The sequence below is a fragment of the Erpetoichthys calabaricus genome, chromosome 2 (genome assembly GCF_900747795.2).
Source record: "Erpetoichthys calabaricus chromosome 2, fErpCal1.3, whole genome shotgun sequence".
Classification (NCBI taxonomy): Eukaryota; Metazoa; Chordata; class Cladistia; order Polypteriformes; family Polypteridae; genus Erpetoichthys; species Erpetoichthys calabaricus.
The window spans coordinates 216,375,728-216,399,085 of NC_041395.2; the positions used below are offsets into that span (position 1 = coordinate 216,375,728).

General features: G+C 40.1%; 1 protein-coding gene across 1 annotated transcript in view; it reads left to right on the top strand.

Annotated features, from left to right (window-relative positions):
• LOC114646797 (pro-neuregulin-3, membrane-bound isoform) overlaps positions 1-23,358 on the top strand; it is an 824,825-nt gene that overhangs the window by 777,264 nt on the left and 24,203 nt on the right. Inside the window, exon 5 of the mRNA XM_051922590.1 lies at positions 3,959-4,061. Coding sequence (XP_051778550.1) covers positions 3,959-4,061 — 103 coding nt within the window. The remainder of the gene's footprint in view (positions 1-3,958; positions 4,062-23,358) is intronic.

Below are 23,358 nucleotides of genomic sequence, written 5' to 3' on the forward strand. Positions count from 1 at the left end.
TGTTAAATGGTGCAACTCAAACCACCTACAACTGAACCCCAGCAAAACCAAGGAGCTGGTGGTGGATTTTAGGAGGACCAGGCCCCTCATAGACCCAGTGATCATCAAAGGTGACTGTGTGCAGAGTGTGCAGACCTATAAATATCTGGGAGTGCAGCTGGATGATAAATTGGACTGGACTGCCAATACTGATGCTCTGTGCAAGAGAGGACAGAGCCGACTATACTTCCTTAGAAGGCTGGCGTCTTTCAACATCTGCAATAAGATGCTGCAGATGTTCTATCAGACGGTTGTGGCGAGCGCCCTCTTCTATGCAGTGGTGTGCTGGGGAGGCAGCATAAAGAAGAGGGACGCCTCACACCTGGACAAACTGGTGAGTAAGGCAGGCTGAATTGTAGGCACGGAGCTGGACAGTTTGACATCCGTGGCAGAGCGACAGGCACTGAGAATTATGGAGAATCTACTGCATCCACTAAACAGTATCATCTCCAGACAGAGGAGCAGCTTCAGCGACAGACTGTTGTCACTGTCATGCCACACTGAAAGACTGAGGAGATCGTTCCTCCCCCACACTATGCGACTCTTCAATTCCACTCAGGGGGGTAAACGTTAACATTATACAAAGTTATTGTCTGTAATACCTGCATTTTTATCACTCTTTAATTTAATATTTTTTATTATCAGTATGCTGCTGCTGGAGTATGTAAATTTCCCCTTGGGATTAATAAAGTATCTATCTATCTATCTATCTATCTATCTATCTATCTATCTATCTATCTATCTATCTATCTATCTATCTATCTATCTATCTATCTATCTATCTATCTATTGAATTTAACCTCGTTTTAATGGGATATTTATTGGATTTTTAACCTCCACCCATTTCACATGTTTTTATGGATTATTTATTTATTAACTTTGAGCACTGCACTGTGGACACTGTTTTCGATTTTGTATCATTTTTATTCAAAGCATTTTTGCACTTTGCACCTTTCCTTTGCCCCTAATTGCACAGCTCATTCGGTTACATCACCGTTGATGTTGTGTCCGAGAGGCTCCCAAATGGGAAGAGGGAGCATGGAGCAGGACCTGCACCATCACAGACTCTATTTCTTTCAACAATGATTTTGTTTAAGAGTTTTAGTTTTGGTGACTGGCACTGAAGGCTCATTAGTTTTGAGCTTGGCTATCTCTCTTACCACAGAAAAAGTCTATGAGCTTCTGCTTCTCCCCAGGTAATTAGTACTTTGGTTTTAAAAGAAATACAGATGTGGCATCATTATGGATGTGGGCTTTGCCATCCAGTAACGCATACTTTTCTTCCACAATCTCTATTGATGAAATCCAAATATTAGACACTGCAAATTTTAGAAAAGAATCCACATAAATACATGCTTTTATTAAAGGATGGAAAATGTCACACACCAATACCATAGCAAATATTGCACTGCACAAGGAGATGCAGAAATGTTTTGACTCCAGCAAGGAAAAAGTGCTAAATCAAGAAGTAATAAAGGAGAAACAGGGGTTTTGCACATTTTCTGGTTATTATTTACTTCTAAACAGGGATACAGCCCAATGCCTATAGATGAGCTCATAAGAACTTGCTTCACCTTGTCAGCCCTACAGAAAGTGGTGTTAAGTGCCTGCCTGCCACAACTGTCTCCCGTGAGCAAATGAAACTAATGACACCACAAGCAGAGCACATAAACACTACAGTTAAAGCACAAACAAGACTCCATGGCATATAACATCAACAATCTGAAAAAGAGACACAAGTACAAATAAAGACTTTAGCTTTCACAAGTACAGAAATCTTGACAGCCTTCCTGACAAAAATAATTAAAGGCAAAATAATCAGATAACTGTTGACCCTGACAACGAGGAGCCATATTGATCTGAGCAGATAAGGAAAAACAGACTGAGCAGCCACTTTATGAACCACACTTACTTACATATCAAACTTTTTTTTTTCCATTTTCTTTAGAATGGCCTGAATTTAAGGTTCAATGTGTAGATTCCTATCTCAGGGATGCTGCTCTAGGGTTTAGTGATGTTCAGAAAATGCTGTGCTTGTATTAAGAGACACTCAAAGATACAACCCCCAACATTATACATCCATATTCAGTCTGTATTTTTAAAATTGTATGGTACACATCCATAGAGCTTGTGGCCACAAGGGGGCATCCCAGAGCACGAAATATCACACACGACTTAACCAAACACAGTCTTTGGTACAATAAAAGGTATTTTAATGTACATTGGTTTCTTTACTGGGTTCAGTCAGTTCAGCACAAGAATAACACACAACTGGTCACCTTTCCTTCCATCCTGCACCACTCCTCCATGGGTGTCATCTGTTGCCTTCTGACTCTGACCCCTGATGTAGAGGAGGGGGCTTCTTTTATGCTGGACCCGTGGAGTTCTTCCGGTGCCACAGCACTGCACATCAGAAGCATTTCGGGGCCCCAAGGTAGCAGTAGTTTCAGCATGGCGGCACCCAAGTACCCAGCAGGGCTGCCCATCAGGATTATAGCTCTCGATATGCCCTGTAGGTGCACAAATGGAAATTCCACCAGAGGGATACTGCCACCCTGAATATGGAGAGAAAACAACAAACCCAGCTGGAATGTGTCCATCCACATCTTTCCTTAGTGGAATCCTGTCCATGCAAGGAATTGCCATCCAGGATGCCTGTCCCTCAGTTATAGCATTCACAATCTGTAGTTCTTTTTCCTTGCTGTATTACAGTGCACTCATCACTATGAATCAGCAAGAATCCAAATTTATCAGACCTGCCTGCCAATGGTTTCTGTTAATAATTTAGTTCCCAGTGTTAAGGTTCTATAACATGCTAGAAACACCTTTTGTCATTTTTTACTGAACAGAGATCTTTTAATCTTCCATGTCAGCCTTTGTTGACTCCTTTCATAAACTGTTGGTTTCCTGCCATAACAGTGTTGTTGGATGGACGTTTTCACTTGATATATGGCACGGCATGAAAATTATGAAAACCCCAGCAAGGTTTGAGTCTTTGGTGTACTTATGCTAGCATGTTAGATGCTTACTATCATTCCACATTCAAAGCTACCTTAGTCTTTTGTCTTTACCATTTTATCTCAGAATAGCATGCACATACATACACACCCACACACACACATCTGCATACTGTTATACTAGTGAAGACATGAGAGAATAACGAATATGATCAGAAGATGAAACATAGTTAAGTAACAAAGTTAGGGGTGAGATTGTGAGAATAAAAAGGATCAAAATGTCAAAACAAGAACATTAAGCAAACATCAAAGTCAAAAGCACAAAGCAATAGTTGAACACCAGAGAGATAATTTTAGAAGGTTATTCTTTCACAAAGGTTTGTGTTATCCATAATCTTGAATGAATGAACAACATTAATAGGCAACCTTTTTCAGCCAGTCGTATTGTAACGTCAAGTTGCATACTGATGAGTACACAAAATGGCTTTAGAAATTGTATAAAATAGGAAAACAAAACTAACTTTTTCAATTCAGGGCAAAATAAGACTACAAATTAAATTCAAAGAAAAAAGCAAAAAAAGCTTTAAAATTGATACAAACAAGCCCACAAAAAGTTTATATCTGAATATAATCATAAACCCAGCCTGCTTTAAATAACAGAGTTGGCTGTCACTGACTAAACAGCCATTACATGGAAAGGGTATATATGCTTAACATTAGAGTTACTCATTGTAGGTGTAAATAAATTAGGAGCTTGTGGGTGAATAAAGATGTTGGATATGTGAATATCTTTGATTGTGTAAGTGTTGAGGGCCAGGTTTTCAACATTTAAAGTAAACCCTCTAGCCAGTTATCAATCCATTTTAATTTTTTATGTAGTGTCTGTCACAATTCTCTTTATAGCACTAAGCAATAATAAAGTGAAATACAATCAAATTTCTTCTTTTATTTCTTACTTGCAGAGAGTGAAGAGGTGTACCAGAGGCAGGTGCTGTCTATTACTTGTATCACAATTGGGATTACGATACTGGGCTCACTTTGTGTGGCTTTCTACTGCCGTAACAAGTAAGTGCAGGTTTCTTATTTCTCAAACCTATCTATCTATCTATCTATCTATCTATCTATCTATCTATCTATCTATCTATCTATCTATCTATCTATCTATCTATCTATCTATCTATCTATCTATCTATCTATCTATCTATCTATCTATCTATCTATCTATCTATCTATCTATCTATCATTAGTCACCCCCATCTATCTGAACTGTTGACATCTTTGTTTCCTCACCTCAGTTTTTCCTTCCCTTTTCCATTTCATTACAGTGTCACAGTAATTCCACAACTACAGTAGTCAATTCTTGCTGTTGATTTAATTATTTTGTTTGTTGTGGTTCTTATACCACCAAATTCAGCATTTTATAAACTGATAGATTTTCCAAATGCCAATTCTTGATGTTAATTTAATTATTTCATTGACTGAGGTTCTTATACCACCAAGTTCAATGTTTTATAAAACGTTTAAAGATTTTTCTAATACGATTGCTATAGTTTCAGGTCTGAAACAGATCTGTATTTACTTCATCACAGTGTCTTCCTATTTAATTTATGTCCCAATATTTTATCAAACACATACTTTATGATGAGCAAACACAAGTGCAGTTAGCTGGTTAGATTCTGGTCTCTTTGTTATTTGTACCTCATTGTTAATTATCAGTTGGTCGGAAACAATAGAAGAAATTCATTTGCCTGAATGCAGGTTGTTAAGAATAAAAGAAGTAATTAACAGTTATGAATTTTAATATTTGAGCAAAGTAAAATTAAGCCAAAAAATATTTCATTCAATTATAACAATAAATGACTTTTAATAAAGAAACTTCCAATAATAAAGAAAAATCCACAGTCAATATGGATCTCCAGGAAGCCAAATCTGGCACCCGTTCTGTCTCTCCTTTCTTTGTCCTGTATGCCTCTTCCATAATTTGCATTTCATCTTCATCCCATTCTGATCCTCCCAATTTCCGGAATTCATCTTTTACTCTTCCTTTGTGCTCCCACTGTCATTGTTCCTCTACATGTCTCACTTTTCATTAGAATTTTTTTTTTTAATGAACATATCATTGTGTGATCCTGAGTGAGCATGTGCTCCAATTGGAAAAAAGAAAAAAATGTAATCAATTGTACCTCAAATATTGTAAGTCAGTTTGGGTAAAGGTGTTGGCTAAATAAATGTAAATTCTATTTCCTTAATCCTGTCATCTCTGTGTCTCCAACTATCCCCTGTACTCCTCACCATTTTTTGCTATCCAAAAAATCTGTTTTTTTGTTTGATCTTTCCAATACTCCTTCATACATATGACTTCTCTCCAGCCCCAGAACCAATGTGCCAATCACTGTCAATGCCCTTCCTATCCCTTTCATTCTACACCCCCCACCATACCTTTCTGCATATTTTCTCAGTACTTGGTTGTCCCTGTCCTTTGCTCGTTTCATATAATATATGCTCATCAATGTAATTCTCTCCCCACACAGCATAATAACCCTTTTATCCTCTCCTCTCTGCTACTACCTTTAATTTTTTATTTGCAGCACTGTGTGCTCCTACATGCCACTCCTGTCTTTCCTTCCCTGTGACATAATAATAATAATAATAATAATAATAATAATAATAATAATAATAATAATAATAATACATTGTAAATTTAATGAATTATTATTATTATTTTATTTATATACCGCCTTTCCCATGCTCAAGGTGCTTAAGATACAACCAGTTTCTGCATAGAACAATAAACAAATAAACACAGGATGTACAAAAGCATTGCATAGAATTAAAGAAAGAATAAACCAATACTAAAAGAAAAGCCTGAACAAATCACATTATTTGTGATATAACACACACACACAAATTATCCTGAGCATCTGGACAGAGAGGTGAACTGAACAAGGTGCAGGAAGCAGATGTGTTTTCAGTTGTTTTTTAAAGGAACGAATGGAGTCAGCTGATCTCATTAATTTTGGGAGGTCATTCCAAAGTCTGGGCGCTATACACCTGAACACCCTGTCATCCAATGAGTGCAGGGTAGTGTGGGGCACAACAAGATTGCCAGAATCAGAGGACCTTAGTGAGCAAACAGGATGGAGAAGGTCATTGATGAAGTCAGTGCAAGGCCATTTAAAGCTTTATAGGTTCTATTCTTGTTTGAAATAAAGAAATGTTATCACTTGTAATACTTGCTAATACTCATTCTTGTCAGTTCACTCCAGATAGGGAATGTAAAATGTATATGTAAGAAATTAGAAATTTTCAGAAGATATATGATCCCTTTCCCTTGAAATGCCTATCTAGTATCATTTGTAACTCTCTTTTATAGTGTTTGACAGTGTCATGACCATGTTATTAGATTAATACTAATAAAAACAGAAAATCTAAGCCAGGGAGGAAATCCAATCATCGGGTTTTATTTGATGAGGAGTTCCTAAACATCTGTGGCTGCATGACTTCACTCTCGGATGCAATGACATTTACACCATCCAGGTCCTGATTCTGATCAAGGCAAAAGCCTATCCTGTTTTTCTTCTCTTCACAAGGATTTAAAATGTAGGAAGCTATTCATGATGTTAAAGCCTGACTGACATTTTCTGTAGTGGTTGATTGATGCAGAGCTCTTGAAGTGAGGGAACTTTTTTTTAACAGTTTGCAACATTAACATTATCGTTGTACACTTTAACCTGTACAGAATACCACTGCGTGATGAGCCTAGACTATTGTTACTGTGCATGTGCTGTGGTGACAGATACTGTTTCTGGGGAAGCTATTCAGTTTCAACCCAGCTTTTTTAAAGCATTTAAATAGGAAAGAGTTGTTTTTTTTTTAATTAATGAGGAAAATGAAACTACATATGAAATCTCCTGAGAGTCCATGGTGGTAATCCCACTAACTAATTAAGAAGACGCCTAGAAGATCACATGCTAAGGAAAACAATTGAAAGCATTCTCTTACTGTTTAGCCACCATGCAGGGTGTGTTTCTCGGTGGCAGTCTGCTGAAATGCTGATCGTGAATTCAACTGCCAACTTTTAAAGTTTCTCCCTGTGTTCAAAATTTCAGTTTGGTCAACTGGAACTCAGACAGAGTTCCCAATCACTATAAAGAAAGTGAAAAACGGAAATAAGCCAGCCACTTCAGAAAATGCGGAGTCTTGGTTTCTGAGGTATAAATAACTGGAGACCACTTTATAACGAAATGGGCAAGCCTATTTGTTTTATTCGTTGCTGATGCTGAAGAAAAACATCAGAAAATAGAGACTTAGAGTTAAAGTGCAGCTCAGTGCAGAAAATGAGCGTTGGCACACAGTATTAATGGGGTTGCTTGCTGTATCTTTGTGCAAGTGCACAGAATTCTGGGGAGGTGTCAGAACAACCTTTGTGTTTTAGTTTTATTGTTTTTCATTTCTTATTTGGGTCACAGAGTTATGTGATCATTAAGTATTACAATTCGGGAGCTTGGTTGCTATGCCATAGTCCTTTGCTAGTGTCATGAATTTAGACTTCAGAACTGGTTTTGTTTATGTTTTTTTCTTCTTTCCTAATACATTTTTCTTTAACTTTCATCTTGTTATTATTTTTCATGCTATGAAAATCATGTTTTGGTTATTTATTGTTTAGTTTAATTCCTGTGGTGTTATTTTTTATTGGTATGGTCATTGCCATTTTTTGCCATGGATACCTTGAAACACCACCAAGATTTTAAGGTGCACATGGGGCAGTATTTACAGAGGATATAGAAAGTACTCGGACCCCTTCACTTTGGGCACATTTTATTGTGCCCCTCACTCAATACCCCATAATGACAAAGGGAAAACATGCTTTCAGAAAGGTTTACAAATGTATTAAAAAACAAAAATGGAAATCTCTCTTTTTTATAAGTATTCAAGTCCTTTGTTGTGCCACTCCACATTGTGGTCAGGTGCATCCTGTTTGCTTTGATTCTTCTTCTTGAGATGTGTCCAGAACTTGATTGGAGTCCACCTATGGCAAATTGGATTGATTGCATATTGTTTAGAGAGGCAAAAAACTGTGTATATAAGGTCCCACAAGTCACACTGCATGTCAAAAACCAAGCCATGAAATCCAAGATACCTCCATGATAAAATTGTGGTGAGGCCTAGATCAGAACAAAGGTAGAAAAACACTTCTGAAGCATTGAGTGTTCCCAGGAGCACCATGACCTCAATAATTGTGAAAGAGGTTTGGAACCACCAGGACTTTTTCTGGTGTTGGCCAAACTCAATTACCAGGCATGAAGGGCCTTGGTCAGAGAGGTGACTAAGAACCTAATGGTCACACTAACCGAGCTTCAGATGTTCTCTACTGAGATAGGAGAGTCTGTTGGAAGGATGGCCATTTCAGCAGCACTCCATCAATCAGATATTTATGGTAAAGTGCCACTTCTGAGTAAAAGAAATATTACAGTTTAAAAGTCCGTAAGAGCATGAGGAAAAAGATTCTCTGATCTGATGAGACAAAAACTGAATTCTTTGGGAAAAACTCTAAGTACTATGTCTGGCAAAGACTGGACACTGCTCATCGCCTGCCTAATACAAAGTGCAGTGGTGGCAGTATCATGCTGTGGTGGTACTTCTCAGTGACAGGGACAAGGAGGCAGAATTGAGGGAAGGATGAATGTAGTCAAATACCAAGAGGTTCTAGAAGAAAACTGCTTCAGAGTGTGCACCACATCAGACTCGGGCGACAATTCACCTTTCAACATGACAATGATCTAAAGCATACAGCCAAGAAAATTCTAGTGTGGCTTAAGAGCATGTCTCTGACTATCCTTGAGTGTCCCAGCCAAAGCCCAGACTTAAACCCGATAGAACATCTGTGGAGAAACCTGAAGGTGGCAGTTTACAGATGCTTCCCATCCAATCTAACATATCTTGAGAGTATCTGCCAGGAAGAATAGGATAAACTGACCAAATCCAGGTGTGCAAAGCATGCAGAGACTTACCCAAGAAGACTTGAAGCTGCCAAAGGGGCTTCAACAAAGTACTGAATTAAGGGTCTGAATACTTCTGCTTTGATTTTTAATACATTAGCAAACTTTCTGAAAATATCTTTTCACATTGTCATTATAGGTTATTGAGTGTAAATTTGTCAATTTAAAATAAAATCTACAACACAATAAAATGTGCAGAAAATAAAGTGGTCTGAATACTTCCTGAATGCACTGTAAGCCAGTGGCACATGAAGGGTAACCATACAAGATTTTGGATTAGTTTAAAGAACTTTCATGGTGATTTAGTGCTATTATTTTATAAGCACAAACAAACTTAGTGTGTGTCTTCAAATTAGTTTGTCTGATTGTTATTTGTTCTGTGCACTGATTACATTTTTTGCCTAATCTGTCTGTTAATTCTGTTCACTCATTTCTTTCTGTCTCTTCCATCCTCACTGGACAGCTAGGCATGTGCTAAGCACTTGTGTGCTTGTGGTGTCACAGGTGTTCAATTATATGGTCTTGGCAACCATCTTATATGAAGGGAAGCTGAAATGGAAACCAAAATTCAAATATTTAAAAATTCTTATTGAGCTATCCAATTCCAAATAAAGAAAAAGGGTGTAATTAACTACTTTACGTAAAGTCCACAAATTTCCAAAATCTAAAATTCAAGACCAGAAAATCCAAAACTCAAAATTGATAGTTTTACCAAATATCGAAAAATGAAACAATGATAAACTGAAAGAATAAGGCAAATAACACAGTTGCAAGCAACTATTGCCTTAGCGTTCTGTTTAGTCTTGGAAAAATGAGTCAAAAATGTTCAATTTATTTAAACAAGAAAATTATTATTATGTCTAGCAGAAATATGTGAATATCAAAATGTAAACATGAATACAGTAGGAAAAGTATGTTTAGTGTCCTCTGCTATATTGATGCAGATTTAATACATGTCCTTCTTGTGACATGCTTTGAAACAGTCACCAACACACAGCCTGATGTTGCAATCAGGACAGTTGAAGCGTGCTTCTTTGCCCACATTTCTTATAATATTGTTTCTGTTGCTTCCGCATGAGAGGGTAGAATATTACTTCCTTTGACCCGCATGATTGACGCACCCCTTGTGTTATTGTAGGCTACCATGGCACAAGTCTTAGTGACTTCCACGTTTCCCCAACACGAACGACAATTGCTGCATTGTGAACGGTGCATAGGAGGCTTCTTGTCTTTCTTCATGATTGCAATCATTTTGTCTTTTAGCTATGCACTAACTTGCATCATGGTGAACCTTTAGGTGACCAAGTTCACCATGTGTATCATGGTGGTTTGGTCATACAGTGCTGTATGCATCAGTTTACTATCTGTGTTAATGTCTCATGACCAATTCACATCATCACTATCACTTGATTCAACTAATGGTTCAAATTCAGTTTGTTTTAAAACTGGCTTTATATTTCAATCATTCAGTACTGTAGCGGTCTGGTGCTGCTAAAATTCACGGTATCGATAAGACGGTGATTTATTTATTTTTTTTGGTGGAGATTCCAGGGACGCACCCAGCCTTGGCCTGACCCGCACACACTCACAAGCAGAGACAAAAAAGCAACCGGTAATAGAAAGGCAATTAAAGAATGTATTAAACAATAATAAATGAAACAATGATCCCACCCCAGTTCCCCTTACGGTGATGTACAATAAACATAAACTCAACCATAACAAACCACTAACAAAAAGCATACACTATGAAGTCCATGAAAACGGCAACTGATGAAGTGAAATGATGGAGGTAGATAGTCCAGAGATCAGAACACTGCATATGAATGTAAAGGTCACACCTACTGGTATTTCCTGATGAGATGATGGTGTGTGAATGGGATCAGGAGTGCTCTTTTCTTCGCAGGACGACAACAAATCCTCAGACAGTCCTCATGCAGCAGGAAGGCACCAGACAGTCCATACACCCAAAACAGGAGACAATCCAGGACAAAACAAGAATCCACAAGTATCAAAACAAAAGGAAGACACACAGGCAACTCCAGACACAAAATCCAAATGACTACCCCCTTTTGGTATCACTGGCCCCCTTTAAAAGAACGCACCGGCCTCCTTCTACCTAGCAGCCCTTGCACCCCAAGTAGACAACCAATCAGAGCCACTGCAGGGACTGCTGGGAGTTGAAGTTTCAATCCCCAGTAGCACTGCTACAGTACCATATGCATCAGTTTCACTATCTATGTTAACGTCTAATGACAAATTCACATTGTCATCACTATCACTTGATTTGTGGTTTAGCTTCATTTTGTTCTAAAACTGTTTTAACAGCTTCTCGTTTCCATGCCATTGTATTTTAGTTGAAGGCCCCGCTCATCAATATTAACGTGTTATCTTAGAGTGGCAAAACGCATATAAAAGTTCATGATTTTTTTAAACAAAACATCATTTTATTCACTAGGTGGCAGCTGAATACAATCCTTAGTTGGGCTTAACAGCATTACGTGTATCGTTACACATCGCATTGAGTCTGACATAGGCTTGACTGTAATTACATAGATGTTGTGAACCAGGAGCACATAAATCCAAATAAGTTCCAAAAGCATTTCTAAAATATACTTACTACAGGGAGACATTGTCATCAAACCCCAACTAGTAATAAGGGCAAGCATCAAATCTTTGCAAAATAGAAACATTATTTTCATTAAATGCTCCTCAACAATAATGAAGCTGCATAAAGCACAATGAGCAAATAAATTGCCCCAAAACACTAAGGTATTTCAGTGCACAAAAGTTCCTAAACAGTAATGCAAAGACATAGTAGAAAATAGAGTAATATGGTTCAAAAATCTAGAAATCCAATAAGTCAAGGAAACCATCCAGATTTATAGGATGGAGGACAGTTCCTAGAAATAATAGGCAGGTAGCCCTGCCTCTTGGGGGCCACCCACAAAACACATGAGACATATCTCAGAAAGCGTACATACAAAAACAAAATGAAAAACAAAGAATAATGCAGATAAATAACATAAATCAAAAAAGCAAAAATTAAGAAAAGAGACATAAAACATTCATCTGAACCCGAGGCAGGGGAGGAACCCTGGCTGAGACATGACAATAGAAGGCCTCAGGTAACTGCAACCCAAATGACCACAACACTTGAGTGTCCTCTTTTAAATATAGATAGGTAGGTAGGTAGGTAGGTAGGTAGGTAGGTAGGTAGATAGATAGATAGATAGATAGATAGATAGATAGATAGATAGATAGATAGATAGATAGATAGATAGATAGATAGATAGATAGATAGATAGATAGATAGATAGATAGATAGATAGATAGATAGATAGATAGATAGATAGATGCTTTATTAATCCCAAGGGGAAATTCACATACTCCAGCAGCAGCATACTGATAAAAAACAATATTAAATTAAAGAGTGATAAAAATGCAAGTATAACAGACAATAACTTTGTATAATGTTAACCTTTACTCCCCCGGGTGGAATTGAAGAGTCACATAGTGTGGGGGAGGAACGATCTCCTCAGTCTGTCAGTGGAGCAGGACAGTGACAGCAGTCTGTCGCTGAAGCTGCTCCTCTGTCTGGAGATGATACTGTTTAGTGGATGTAGTGGATTCTCCATAATTGACAGGAGCCTGCTCAGCGCCCATTGCTCTGCCACAGATGTCAAACTGTCCAGCTCTGTGCCTACAATAGAGCCTGCCTTCCTCACCAGTTTGTCCAGGCGTGAGGCGTCCCTCTTCTTCATGCTGCCTCTCCAGCACACCACCGTGTAGAAGAGGGCACTCGCCACAACTGTCTGATAGAACATCTGCAGCATCTTATTGCAGATGTTGAAGGACGCCAGTCTTCTAAGGAAGTATTGTAAGTATAAAATATAAGCCCCATCCCAGCACAACAAAGGGAGTGGGGGAAAATAGTAAAACTAACATAACTTAAGAATCTTAAGAATCTGTAACTGTCTGCAGTTTTTGAAAACATTTGAAAGTCTTCTCTGTCACAGAATTTTAGATTATCAAGCAATTTCCTTTTTTGGTCTTGGATTTTGTTCTTGCCTTTCTGCTTCTCTAATAATTTTATGCTTGTTTTGCCCTTTTGCTTTGTTAGTGATCTTTAGCCCATTGGTAAATGATCCCTGCTATGATCAGACCTATCTTTCTTATATGTCCTTGAAAACAATCTCTGCCAGTTGCTACAAAGGAAAAGCATTGCTTGCTCCTAATGGACAAGATAGCTGGCAATGTGTTCTGAACTTAAAACCGCAAGGTTCACACCACACTGCTTACTCATCATATAACCTTTTGAAGCTGCTGTGATATGTGGTCCATGAAGTTGTGCAGGTTTTTAAATAAATAATCAAGTCCAGAGAGCATGCAGGCTTAGAATAGGTGTAAGTGGGCAAAATGATGACGCTACTCCGGGGTTGATTGCAGTGCTTGGCTGATTTTACACTCTCATGCAAATGAGAGTGGTTCAGTCAGGTGCCGCATTTACACCTTGTAGTGGGCGGAGGCTCATATCTGTGTCTAATCAAGCCAACATAAGAGGAGCCTGCATGGCAGAGTGGAACAACAGAGAAATAAGAACAGAATACAGAAAGAGAAAGATGGAGAGAATAGTTTGATGGAAGGTGTGACAGAGATGGCAAGATTGTGAAACACCAGTGTGCAAGTGAATGGAGGCAGTTGATCAGGAGCAAGTCTCAGTGAGAGGAGCCTGGGGCTGAAGAAGGGGCTTTCCTATTGAGCGATGTTGGGGAGTAGCAGCAGCCCGTTAGGCAGTGTCTCTCACAGACGCTGAAGGACTGGCAGTGTATGTGACTCAGCGCGGCACCCCATGGATGCTGACGCACTGGCACTGGGGACCCAAGCCGGGCATTAAGGGTTGACTGCACCTGTCGGAAGGATGTCTCCTTTGGTTGCGAGATCTGAACAGGGTAAGCCGGGGAGTCATTGGATTTTGGAACAATGCATCAGGGCTTGTGAGTTTTTAAAGGACTGCTTCCTGCTGTGATTTTAATCTCATTTTAAAGGATTAATTTATTGAATATTTATTTGGAATATTTTAACCTCCACAATTACTTTGACTTTATTGGATTATTTACTGTATTTATGGATTTGATGAACACTGAAAACTTTTAAACACTGTTTTTAGATTGGTTTTAATGAAAGCACTGACACTTGGACACCTATCCCTTGCTGTAAGTGTGTGTCCTCATTTGCCCAGCTCATCTCAGTTCATGACTATTTACAGTTTGGGTTCAAGAGGCTCCCAGACGTGATGACAGGGAGCATGGAACTCACCTGGACCGTCACATTTGCCTTTGCTTATCTTGTATGATTATGTAAATTATGTTTTACTACAGTAGATCCATAAAGAAAATGTTTACTGTTAAAGGCATTATGAATAATAATTATGTTGTTATGTTGAAATTTTATTAGGAACTAGCCAACCCGCGGCATACCATACACCGCATAATCAGGCCGCTTTTTTAATGATTTTTAAGCACAGAGAAAAAATTAACATTTGAAAAATCCGTGATTTAATACACCACCAAGAAAAGTAACATTGTAACAATGCACGGTTCGAACCAACATACAATTGTCCGTGACTGAAAACTGGAGGACCGCCGTCGCGCCTTCTCCTCCCAGAGCGAGGGATGGGGGTGGACGGCGCTCGGGTGCGGAGGGCGGAACGGGAGGAGAGGGGAAGGATGTCCATTCCGCTCCCTCCGTCATGCTATTCTGCTGATTTCTCATTCCGTATGCACTGCCTGCTCATGTGCCCACCCCCAACTCGTCACCTGAGTCGTTTTCGTCTTTGCACAGTCCACAGGCACCTGTGAGTCACGTAGACTTTTCATTGTTCTTTGCAGTTCTGGCTGCTTTTCTATATATAATCCACCAAGTCACCCAACCATGGTAGTAGCGTGGTGGTGTGTGTACAAAGGGCAGGGACGTAATCAGTGGGAGTGTATGACCCGCACTTACTGGGAATTCCTCGTTCGAGGGGAACAATTGCAAGCCCCGGTTTCCAGCACGAATGGGGTTCAACGGCTTACCCACGCCTCTCTGCGCCGGGTAGACACACGTTGATTCATTCAGTGTAGCGCGTGTGCAGTAAATGAAGATCTCATGGCAAGCCTGAAAGCATAAAATTGGAGCTGTGTGACTCGCGTTCTTTTCGCGGTTCGCTTTTCCTCAACATGGGTCAATTGTATGTGCCAGCCTGGATCTCCGTAAGGGAATAGCAGTGGATAAACCATGGGGTCACAGTTCATATTGAGAACAGAGATACGCTTGCAAGCATCTCCCCTTGGATATATGCAAATGTCGCGTTGTGCAGGAGGTTCCCCATCTACACCTACAAAGATAGCAGCAACATCAGTTTGACAGGACGGGGCGTTATACCTTCACATAACCAGACTTGGATTTTCCATGAACACCATTCGTGCAGCAGTAATAGGGTTACCGTGAGTGATAATGTCATGCATTTGCATGTAAGACTTTGCGAAGGGATTAACCTGTTGTATTATGTTGTCTAGTTGAAGCAACAAAATGTCACTGCAAGTGCTATTACATTCCTTTTGCAAACATTGACTGGTAGCCTCAGCAGAATCGAAGATATATAGCTGACCGTATTGTGGTGACGTGTCAGGATTGGTATATAAAGGAGAGACCAGGGGCCTCATGTATAACGCCGTGCATAGAACTCACACTATAACATGGCGTAAGCACAAAAGCGGGAATGTGTGTACGCACAGAAAAATCCAGATGCAGAAATCTGTACGTACGCAAACTTTCACGTTCTTCCACTACATAAATCCCAATCAGCGTGAAAAGTAACGTACGTGCACGCGCCTTCTGTCCCAACTCCTCCCAGAATTACGCCTCTTTGAATATGCAAATCAATATAAATAGCCTTGTGTGAAAAGACAATGGGAAAAGCACGGGGGGAAATATAAGAATTTCAGCGAATACCAAGTGGAGGCAAAGGAAAAACGTACTATTTGTTGGTTTAAACAGTGGTATAATCAACAAAAGGAAGTTGATCGAGTGACAGAGTGTCGGAGAAACTCAAAGGCTCAAGTTCACAAAGTCGCACAGTGCCCGAAATAAAAAAGAAATCACATATCAAAGTCGCCATGAAAAGGTGAGTCGTAGCCCACCCCGTCTGAGTGTCATATGAAAGCTTATTAGGGTACAGACAAAAACAATAGGCACACAGTGGGAAAAAAGCACGAAACGTCAACTTTAATCTCGAAATTTCCACTTTAATCATGTAGCTTATTTTGCCATTAAAGTAGAACATCATAAACTTCATCTTAAAATCGTTTAATTTACTAGTTTCTCAAATCCCATTGTAACTAAAGTGGCACATTAAATGCTTTGTTCTGTATTTGATCTTCTATGTGTCTTCTCTTTCAAACGTACTAACCTCCAATTCCTGTCCTTACTTTACTTTCTCCAAAAACCCAATCGCCACACAATCAGCTATATAGACGTGAAGCCATCTGTAAGCTTAAAACGCCGATTCTTCAAAACTTTTAAGGAACATTGAAATATCTTCGTAGTACATGTTTAATTATTATATCTGTCTATCCTTTCAGTGTTGCATCAGCACCAGCAAGAATACAACGCAAGGCAGGAGCTATCTCTGAACTAGCTAGCGCTGTGGCACCGTGTCCTCACATGTTTAATTATTAACAATACAGATTATTTAAATGAAGTTAAAGTTTTATCTGTATACTATAATCAACATATTTTGCTGCATTTCATCTTAAAAATGACATTATCATCATATGTATATACGCGCTTTATAAAGTGGCGCAGGTTGTGTAATATTATAACTGTAGTTTAAGTTTACAGTGAGGTGATTGTACTTATAAGTCCAAACAGTTCTACAAGGAGCACTTGATGGACTGATTGAGTGCGTTTAGAGTCCTTGGGATGAAACTTCTTCTAAACCACGAAGTCCGTACAGGAAAGTCTTTGAAGCATTTTGCCGTGGCTCAGGCAGCGTCTGCTTCATGCTGTGTACCGATAATTCTCTTTCCAATCAGCTGCTGCTGTGATTCCCCACTCAGATACAGTGATATAAATACTCCGAGTGGTGCAGTGAGAGTAATATGGAAAAAGATGATCTGCTGTGGCAACCCTTAACAGGAGCAGCTGAAAGAAGAAGAAGATGTAGTGAGAGTTACAACGCTAAAGCAGTTATGGTATTTGGAATACTATGGCTTTTCCCTGGACCATTATATGGCTGCAGGTTAATTACAATCAGATGCATTACACTAATAAACAATATGCAGTTAGTTTCAGTGTATTTATAAAGCCACGTCAGGAATGTGGAGCTAAGAAAGAAAGGGTGGCCACACAGGAACAGTAGCACTGTTTTGACGCTGGGTGCCGCCAGTCTGCAAAACCGAGCGGAGAAATTGCGTACACCAAGGTATGAGTTACCGTGGAAATGTGCGTGGCTTTACGCCAAGTTTAGGTTTTATACATCACGATTTGAGCATGGAAACATTCATACGCAACATTTCTGTTCGTACGCACCGTTTATACATGAGGCCCCTGGTGATAAATTTGACCGTGGATTCTGAAAGCATACGGTCCTTGTCCAGATGGTTGAGTGATGTGTGCGCCCATTGACGCGAAAGCTAAAGCAGAGTTGTATTACCTGATATGATCACAGTAATTTTGGGACAGCGGGTTTTTGCCAGTCAAGAGGTCTTCTAAAAAAAGAGGGGGTTTGGATAGCGGTGGCAAAGACACCTTGCCGGCATGATAACACTTAGTGTAATGTTCGGATTTGTTGACCTCTGCTGGCCAATGAAGAGCATTGCAAGAAGCACATACTGCGGTAGGTAGGCCAATGTTATTTTCTTGGACGTGAATGGCGGTATCTTCTTGAAAAGCTGCAGAAAACTGAATGCGATGTTTGTGCATGAACGATTTAGTGCTGTGTTGACACTGAAGGGAATTGGAATGAGTTGTTTCGAAGCATTGCCGGCAATGTTCACACTGCATAATTCGTTCAGTGGAGTGTGTTTTTAAATGCATGTTGAGATATCTCTGCACTCGGAACGTTTTTGAACAAATTGTGCATTGAAAGATCTGTTTGGAATGCGTTTGTTCAGTGGACTGTGAAGTCCTCGTTACAAAATGTGCAATTGAAGGTGAGAGTGGAATGAGTTCGTAAGTGTTTCTTGAGAGCATGAGTTGTTTTGAAGCATTGCTGGCAATGTTCACATTGCATCATTAGGTTAGTGTTATGTTTTTTTAAATGTGCGTTCAGATATCTCTGCACTTGGAAGCTTTTGGAACAAAAGGTGCATTGAAAGTCCTGTGTGGAATGCGTGTGTTCAGGGGAGTGTGTCTTTAAATGTTTTTCAGGAAGAGGAGAGTGGGCAGGTGACGTCACATTAGTGTGGCGATCAAGTGGGTGTGCACCCTGTGTGCATATATCGACAGCGTCAAAAGATGTCACCAGAAGGTTATCACGTGTGTATTTGAGAGGCATGAGAACCTCGTAATGCCCATGATCCAAAGGACCGCTAAAGAGCCGGGATATGGAGAGACGTTGGGCCGGATTGTAAACTCGAGGAGAGGCATGAGGACGTTCTTGGAAGTAAATGCCGAAGTTATCCCAATGTTGGCAAACAAAGCCAACAGCCATGTTGCGAAGTTTGAGAGCAACAGTTTCGTCAATGACATTTTTCCAGAAAAACCCGACTGATAGAAACAAACAGTTACCTGATGCAGGAATTTCTATAACATTGAAAGAAGTGTTGTTTCCATGAAATACATTTGAAGCGGTAGCCATGGAGGGCAAATGAACAGTCAACATGGTTCACAGCTGGATTTGGACCGCAGCACAGACCAAAGCGAGTGAGTATGTGTTTGATGAGCTGTTCGAGTTGGCGGGCAGTGCTCTGAGGTGCATTCCCTATCACGTGGGAGGAGGGGTAGAGTTTCTGGGCGGGGCTTCGTTGTTCCTTTCCCATGGTTTTCGATGGTGGACGCGGTCGGGTGTCGTGACCGAAAAGAATAATGAAAAGTCAACGTGGCTCAGAGGTGCATGTGGACTCTTAGCACAGACGAAAGCGACTTACGGGGTGGTTGGTGAGTTGTTGCGTCCGGGCACATGAGCAGGCAGTGTGAATGCCTAGAGAGCGAGGGTGGACGCGGGCCGGGGAATAAGGAGTGTTGGTGGGTGGGGAAACGTTTTCCGTGTTCCTGCAGGACCATCTAAGAAGACGCATGTTTGTCGCTGATGCGGTGGACGCGGGCCGGGTAATAAGGAGTGTTGGTGGGCAGGGAAACGTTTTCCGTATTCCTGCAGGACCATCTAAGAAGACTCATGTGAATTGCTGAATGTAGTGTGTAAAACAGTTTGCGATGGTGCACGTGGTCATGCGTCGTAACCAAAAAGTCAACGTAGCTCAGAGGTGCATGTGGACTGTAGCACAGACGAACATAAATGACGCCGTGTTTTCTGAGGCGTCATGTCCGAGTTGGTGGGCAGGGCTCTGTGAGTTGTCGTCGTATCCAATGGTCTTAGAGTTGGTGGGCGTGGCTGTCTTGCGTACTTTCCATGGGTGTCTACTTGTCAGCGGCTTAGTGAATTATATATATAGATGATTGGCTTTAGGAATGTAGGAGGATCAGACCTTACCCTTCTGTGAGAAGCAGACAGTCATACGTTTTCTTAAATATTTTATTATATTTTCCTAATCACCCAACTAATACTGGTCATATCCACAATATTAAGTAAATTTTAAAATATTTAGAAACTTCCATCCTTTTGTGATCTTTACATATTGATTACTCAAAATTTTCATTATTGTGTTTGTCTTGTTCTGTATCTTTTTTTAAATCCAAGTTATATTTTATACTAGGAATATCTCATCTGCAACAAAATGCTGTGATGATTAGTGCTGCTGCCTCACAGGCCATGGGGTTCTTGGCTCAAGTCTTCAATTAATTACTGTCTGTGTGAACTTTCACATTTTACCGTTTTGGTCTTAAAGATACCAATGAAGATGCTTGTGTCCAGATAATAGATGACTCTAAAAACATAAGAAATTTGATAAACGAGGGGAGACAATTTAGTCTATCAAGCCCATTTGTTTAGCAAATACCTAAGCTGTCCCAAAATTAGCCGTGTGTGGTATATCCAAGTGTATGCTCTGTGATCAACTAGTGTCCCACCCAAGGCTTGTTCCTCATACTGCCGAGATGCACTGAAATAAATAGATTCAGATCCTGGATGGATAGATGGGATAGCTTTACCCTGTTGATATAGAAACCTTTACAGTGCATGCTGCATCCAGTTTGCTTTTTTTCTCAAATGTCACTAGAACTGATTTTGTTGCATTCTTTCTCATTTTTTTGCAGCATAGACCTATCAACCACATTTGGCAAGCTTTATGCGTTCTGTATTGTGCCATCGATTCCTCTGACTTACTAATCTTGAACATTTTTTTTTACGCAGTATATCTTTCTCTAAACAGCTATATGGTTTCTAAAAATTGATGCTTTATTAAAAGCTCTTCCCTGGCTTTCATTTCAAAACATGTTATAGAAAAATAAAAGACATAGGCACAAAGCAGTATACAAAACAAAGTGGTTGCTTTCTAGGAGAAATGTACTGTATGTAAAGATAAATTAATTAAAACTGCACTTCTTACAAGTAAAATGATGGAATTCATTATCGTCCTATATGTATGCACACTGTTATGGTTTGTTTTATGCTAGAATGTTTGCACTAAGCTCTTGAAAACAATTTGACATCTTTGTAAATTTTGTTAGAATAGCAAAGTATACAGCTGGTTAACTTTGTATCAACATAATGAGACAAAATGTGAAGCCTAATTATAAAAAGCTTAATTGCTTTCCAATTAAGAAACAGGTTAAAATAATAGCCTGCAGCCTATGGTGGTCTAAAGATGAGGGCTGACAAGTAAGCTCTGCGCCATGAGAAGAATTTCTCAACCATTGACTTAGAGTATCCCCATGGAAAATGTTTTTTTATGTTAAAGGATAAGTTTGGTATTTTTCAAGTCAAGTTATTTCTTCATAAACATGGTATATATGCATTTACTATGTGAAATTGTGTTCTAAAAAGAAGTGCTTTCTATAAATTAAAAAAATATCTTTCCCTCACTCTGGCGCGTTACGATTGAGGGTTCTTTTTCTTCTTTCAGCTGCTCCCATTAGGGGTCACCACAGCAGATCCACTTCTTCCATATCTTTCTGTTCTCTGCATCTTGCTCTGTTACACCCATCACCTGCATGTCCTCTCTCACCACATCCATAAACCTTCTCTTAGGCCTTCCTCTTTTTCTCTTGCCTGGCAGCTCTATCCTTAGCATCCTTTTCCCAATATACTCAGAATCTCTACTCTATCTCTGCACATGTCCAAACCAACGCAAATCTTGCCTCTCTAACTTTGTCTCCCAACTGTCCAAATTGAGCTGACCCTCTAATGTACTCATTTCTAATCCTATCCATCCTTGTCACACCCAATGCAAATCTTAGCATCTTTAACTCTGCTACCTCCAGCTCTGTCTCCTGCTTTCTGGTCAGTGCCACCATCTCCAACCCATATAACATAGCTGGTCTCACTACCTTCCTGTAGACCTTCCCTTTCACTCTTGCTGCTAACCGTCTCTCACAAATCACTCCTGACACTTTTCTCCGCCCATTCCAACCTGCCTGCACTCTCTTTTTTACCTCTCTTCCACAATCCCCATTACTCTGTACTGTTGATGTATTTAAACTCACCCAGCTTTGCCAACTCTACTCCTTGCATCCTCACCATTCCACTGACCTCCCTCTCATTTACACATATGTATTCTGTCTTGTTCCTACTGACCTTCATTCCTCTCCTCTCTAGAGCATACCTCCACTTCTCCAGGGTCTCCTCAACCTGCTCCCTACTATCGCTACAGATCACAATGTCATCAGCAAACATCATAGTCCACGGGGACTCCTGTCTAATCTCGTCTGTTTACCTGTCCAACACTATTGCAAATAAGAAAGGGCTCAGAGCCGATCCCTGATGTAATCCGACCTCCGCCTTCAATGCATCTGTCACTCCTACCGCAGACCTCACCACGGTCACAGTTCCCTCGTACATATCCTGTACAACTCTTACATACTTGTATGCCACTCCCGACATCCTCATACAATACCACAACTCCTCTTGAGGCACTGTGTCATTGCTTTCTCCAGGTCCACAAAGACGCAATGCAACTCCTTCTGGCCTTCTCTATACTTCTCTATCAACACCCTCAGAGCAAACACTGTATCTGTGGTGCTCTTTCTTGGCATGAAACTATACTGCTGCTCACTAATCATCACCTCACTTCTTAACCGAGATTCCACTACTCTTTCTCATAACTTCATGCTGTGGCTCATCAATTTTATCCCCCTGTAGTTACTACAGTCCTGCACATCCCCCTTATTCTAAAATATTGGCACCAGTACACTTCTTCTCCACTCCTCAGGCATCCTCTCACTTTCCAAGATTCCATTAAACAATGTGGTGAAAAACTCCATTGCCATCTCTCCTAAACACCTCCATGCTTCCACAGGTATGTCATCTGGACCAACAGCTTTTTCATTCTTCATCCTCTTCGTAGCTGTCCTTACTTCCTCCTTGCTAATCTGTTGCACTTCTTGATTCACTATCTCCACATCATCCAACCTCTTCTCTCTCTCGTTGTCTTCATTCATCAGCCTCTCAAAGTACTCTTTCCATCTGCTCAACACACTCTCCTTGCTTGTGAGTATGTTTCCATCTTTATCCTTTATTACCCTAAGCTGCTGCACATCTTTCCCAGCTCGGTCCCTCTGTCTAGCCAATCGGTACAGGTCCTTTTCTCCCACCTTAGTGTCCAACCTCTCATACAACTCATCATATGCCTTTTCCTTAGCCTTCACCACCTCTCTCTTCACCTTGCGCCTTATCTCCTTGTACTCTTGTCTACTTTCTGCATCTCTCTGACTATTCCACTTCTTCCTCTGTATACTCTCCTGTACTTCCCCATTCCACCACCAGGTTTCCTTTTCCTCCTTCCTCTGTCCAGATGTCACGCCAAGCACTCTTCTTTCTGTTACCCTTACTACATCTGCTGTAGTTTCCCAACAGTCTGGTAATTCTTCACTACCACCCAGTGCCTGTTTCACTTTTTCCTAAACTCAACCTAGCAGTCTTCCTTTTTCAACTTCCACCATTTTATCCTTGGCTCTGCCCTTACTCTCTTCCTCTTCTTGATCTCCAACGTCATCCTACAGACCACCATCCTATGCTTCTTAACTACACTTTCCCCTGCCACCAC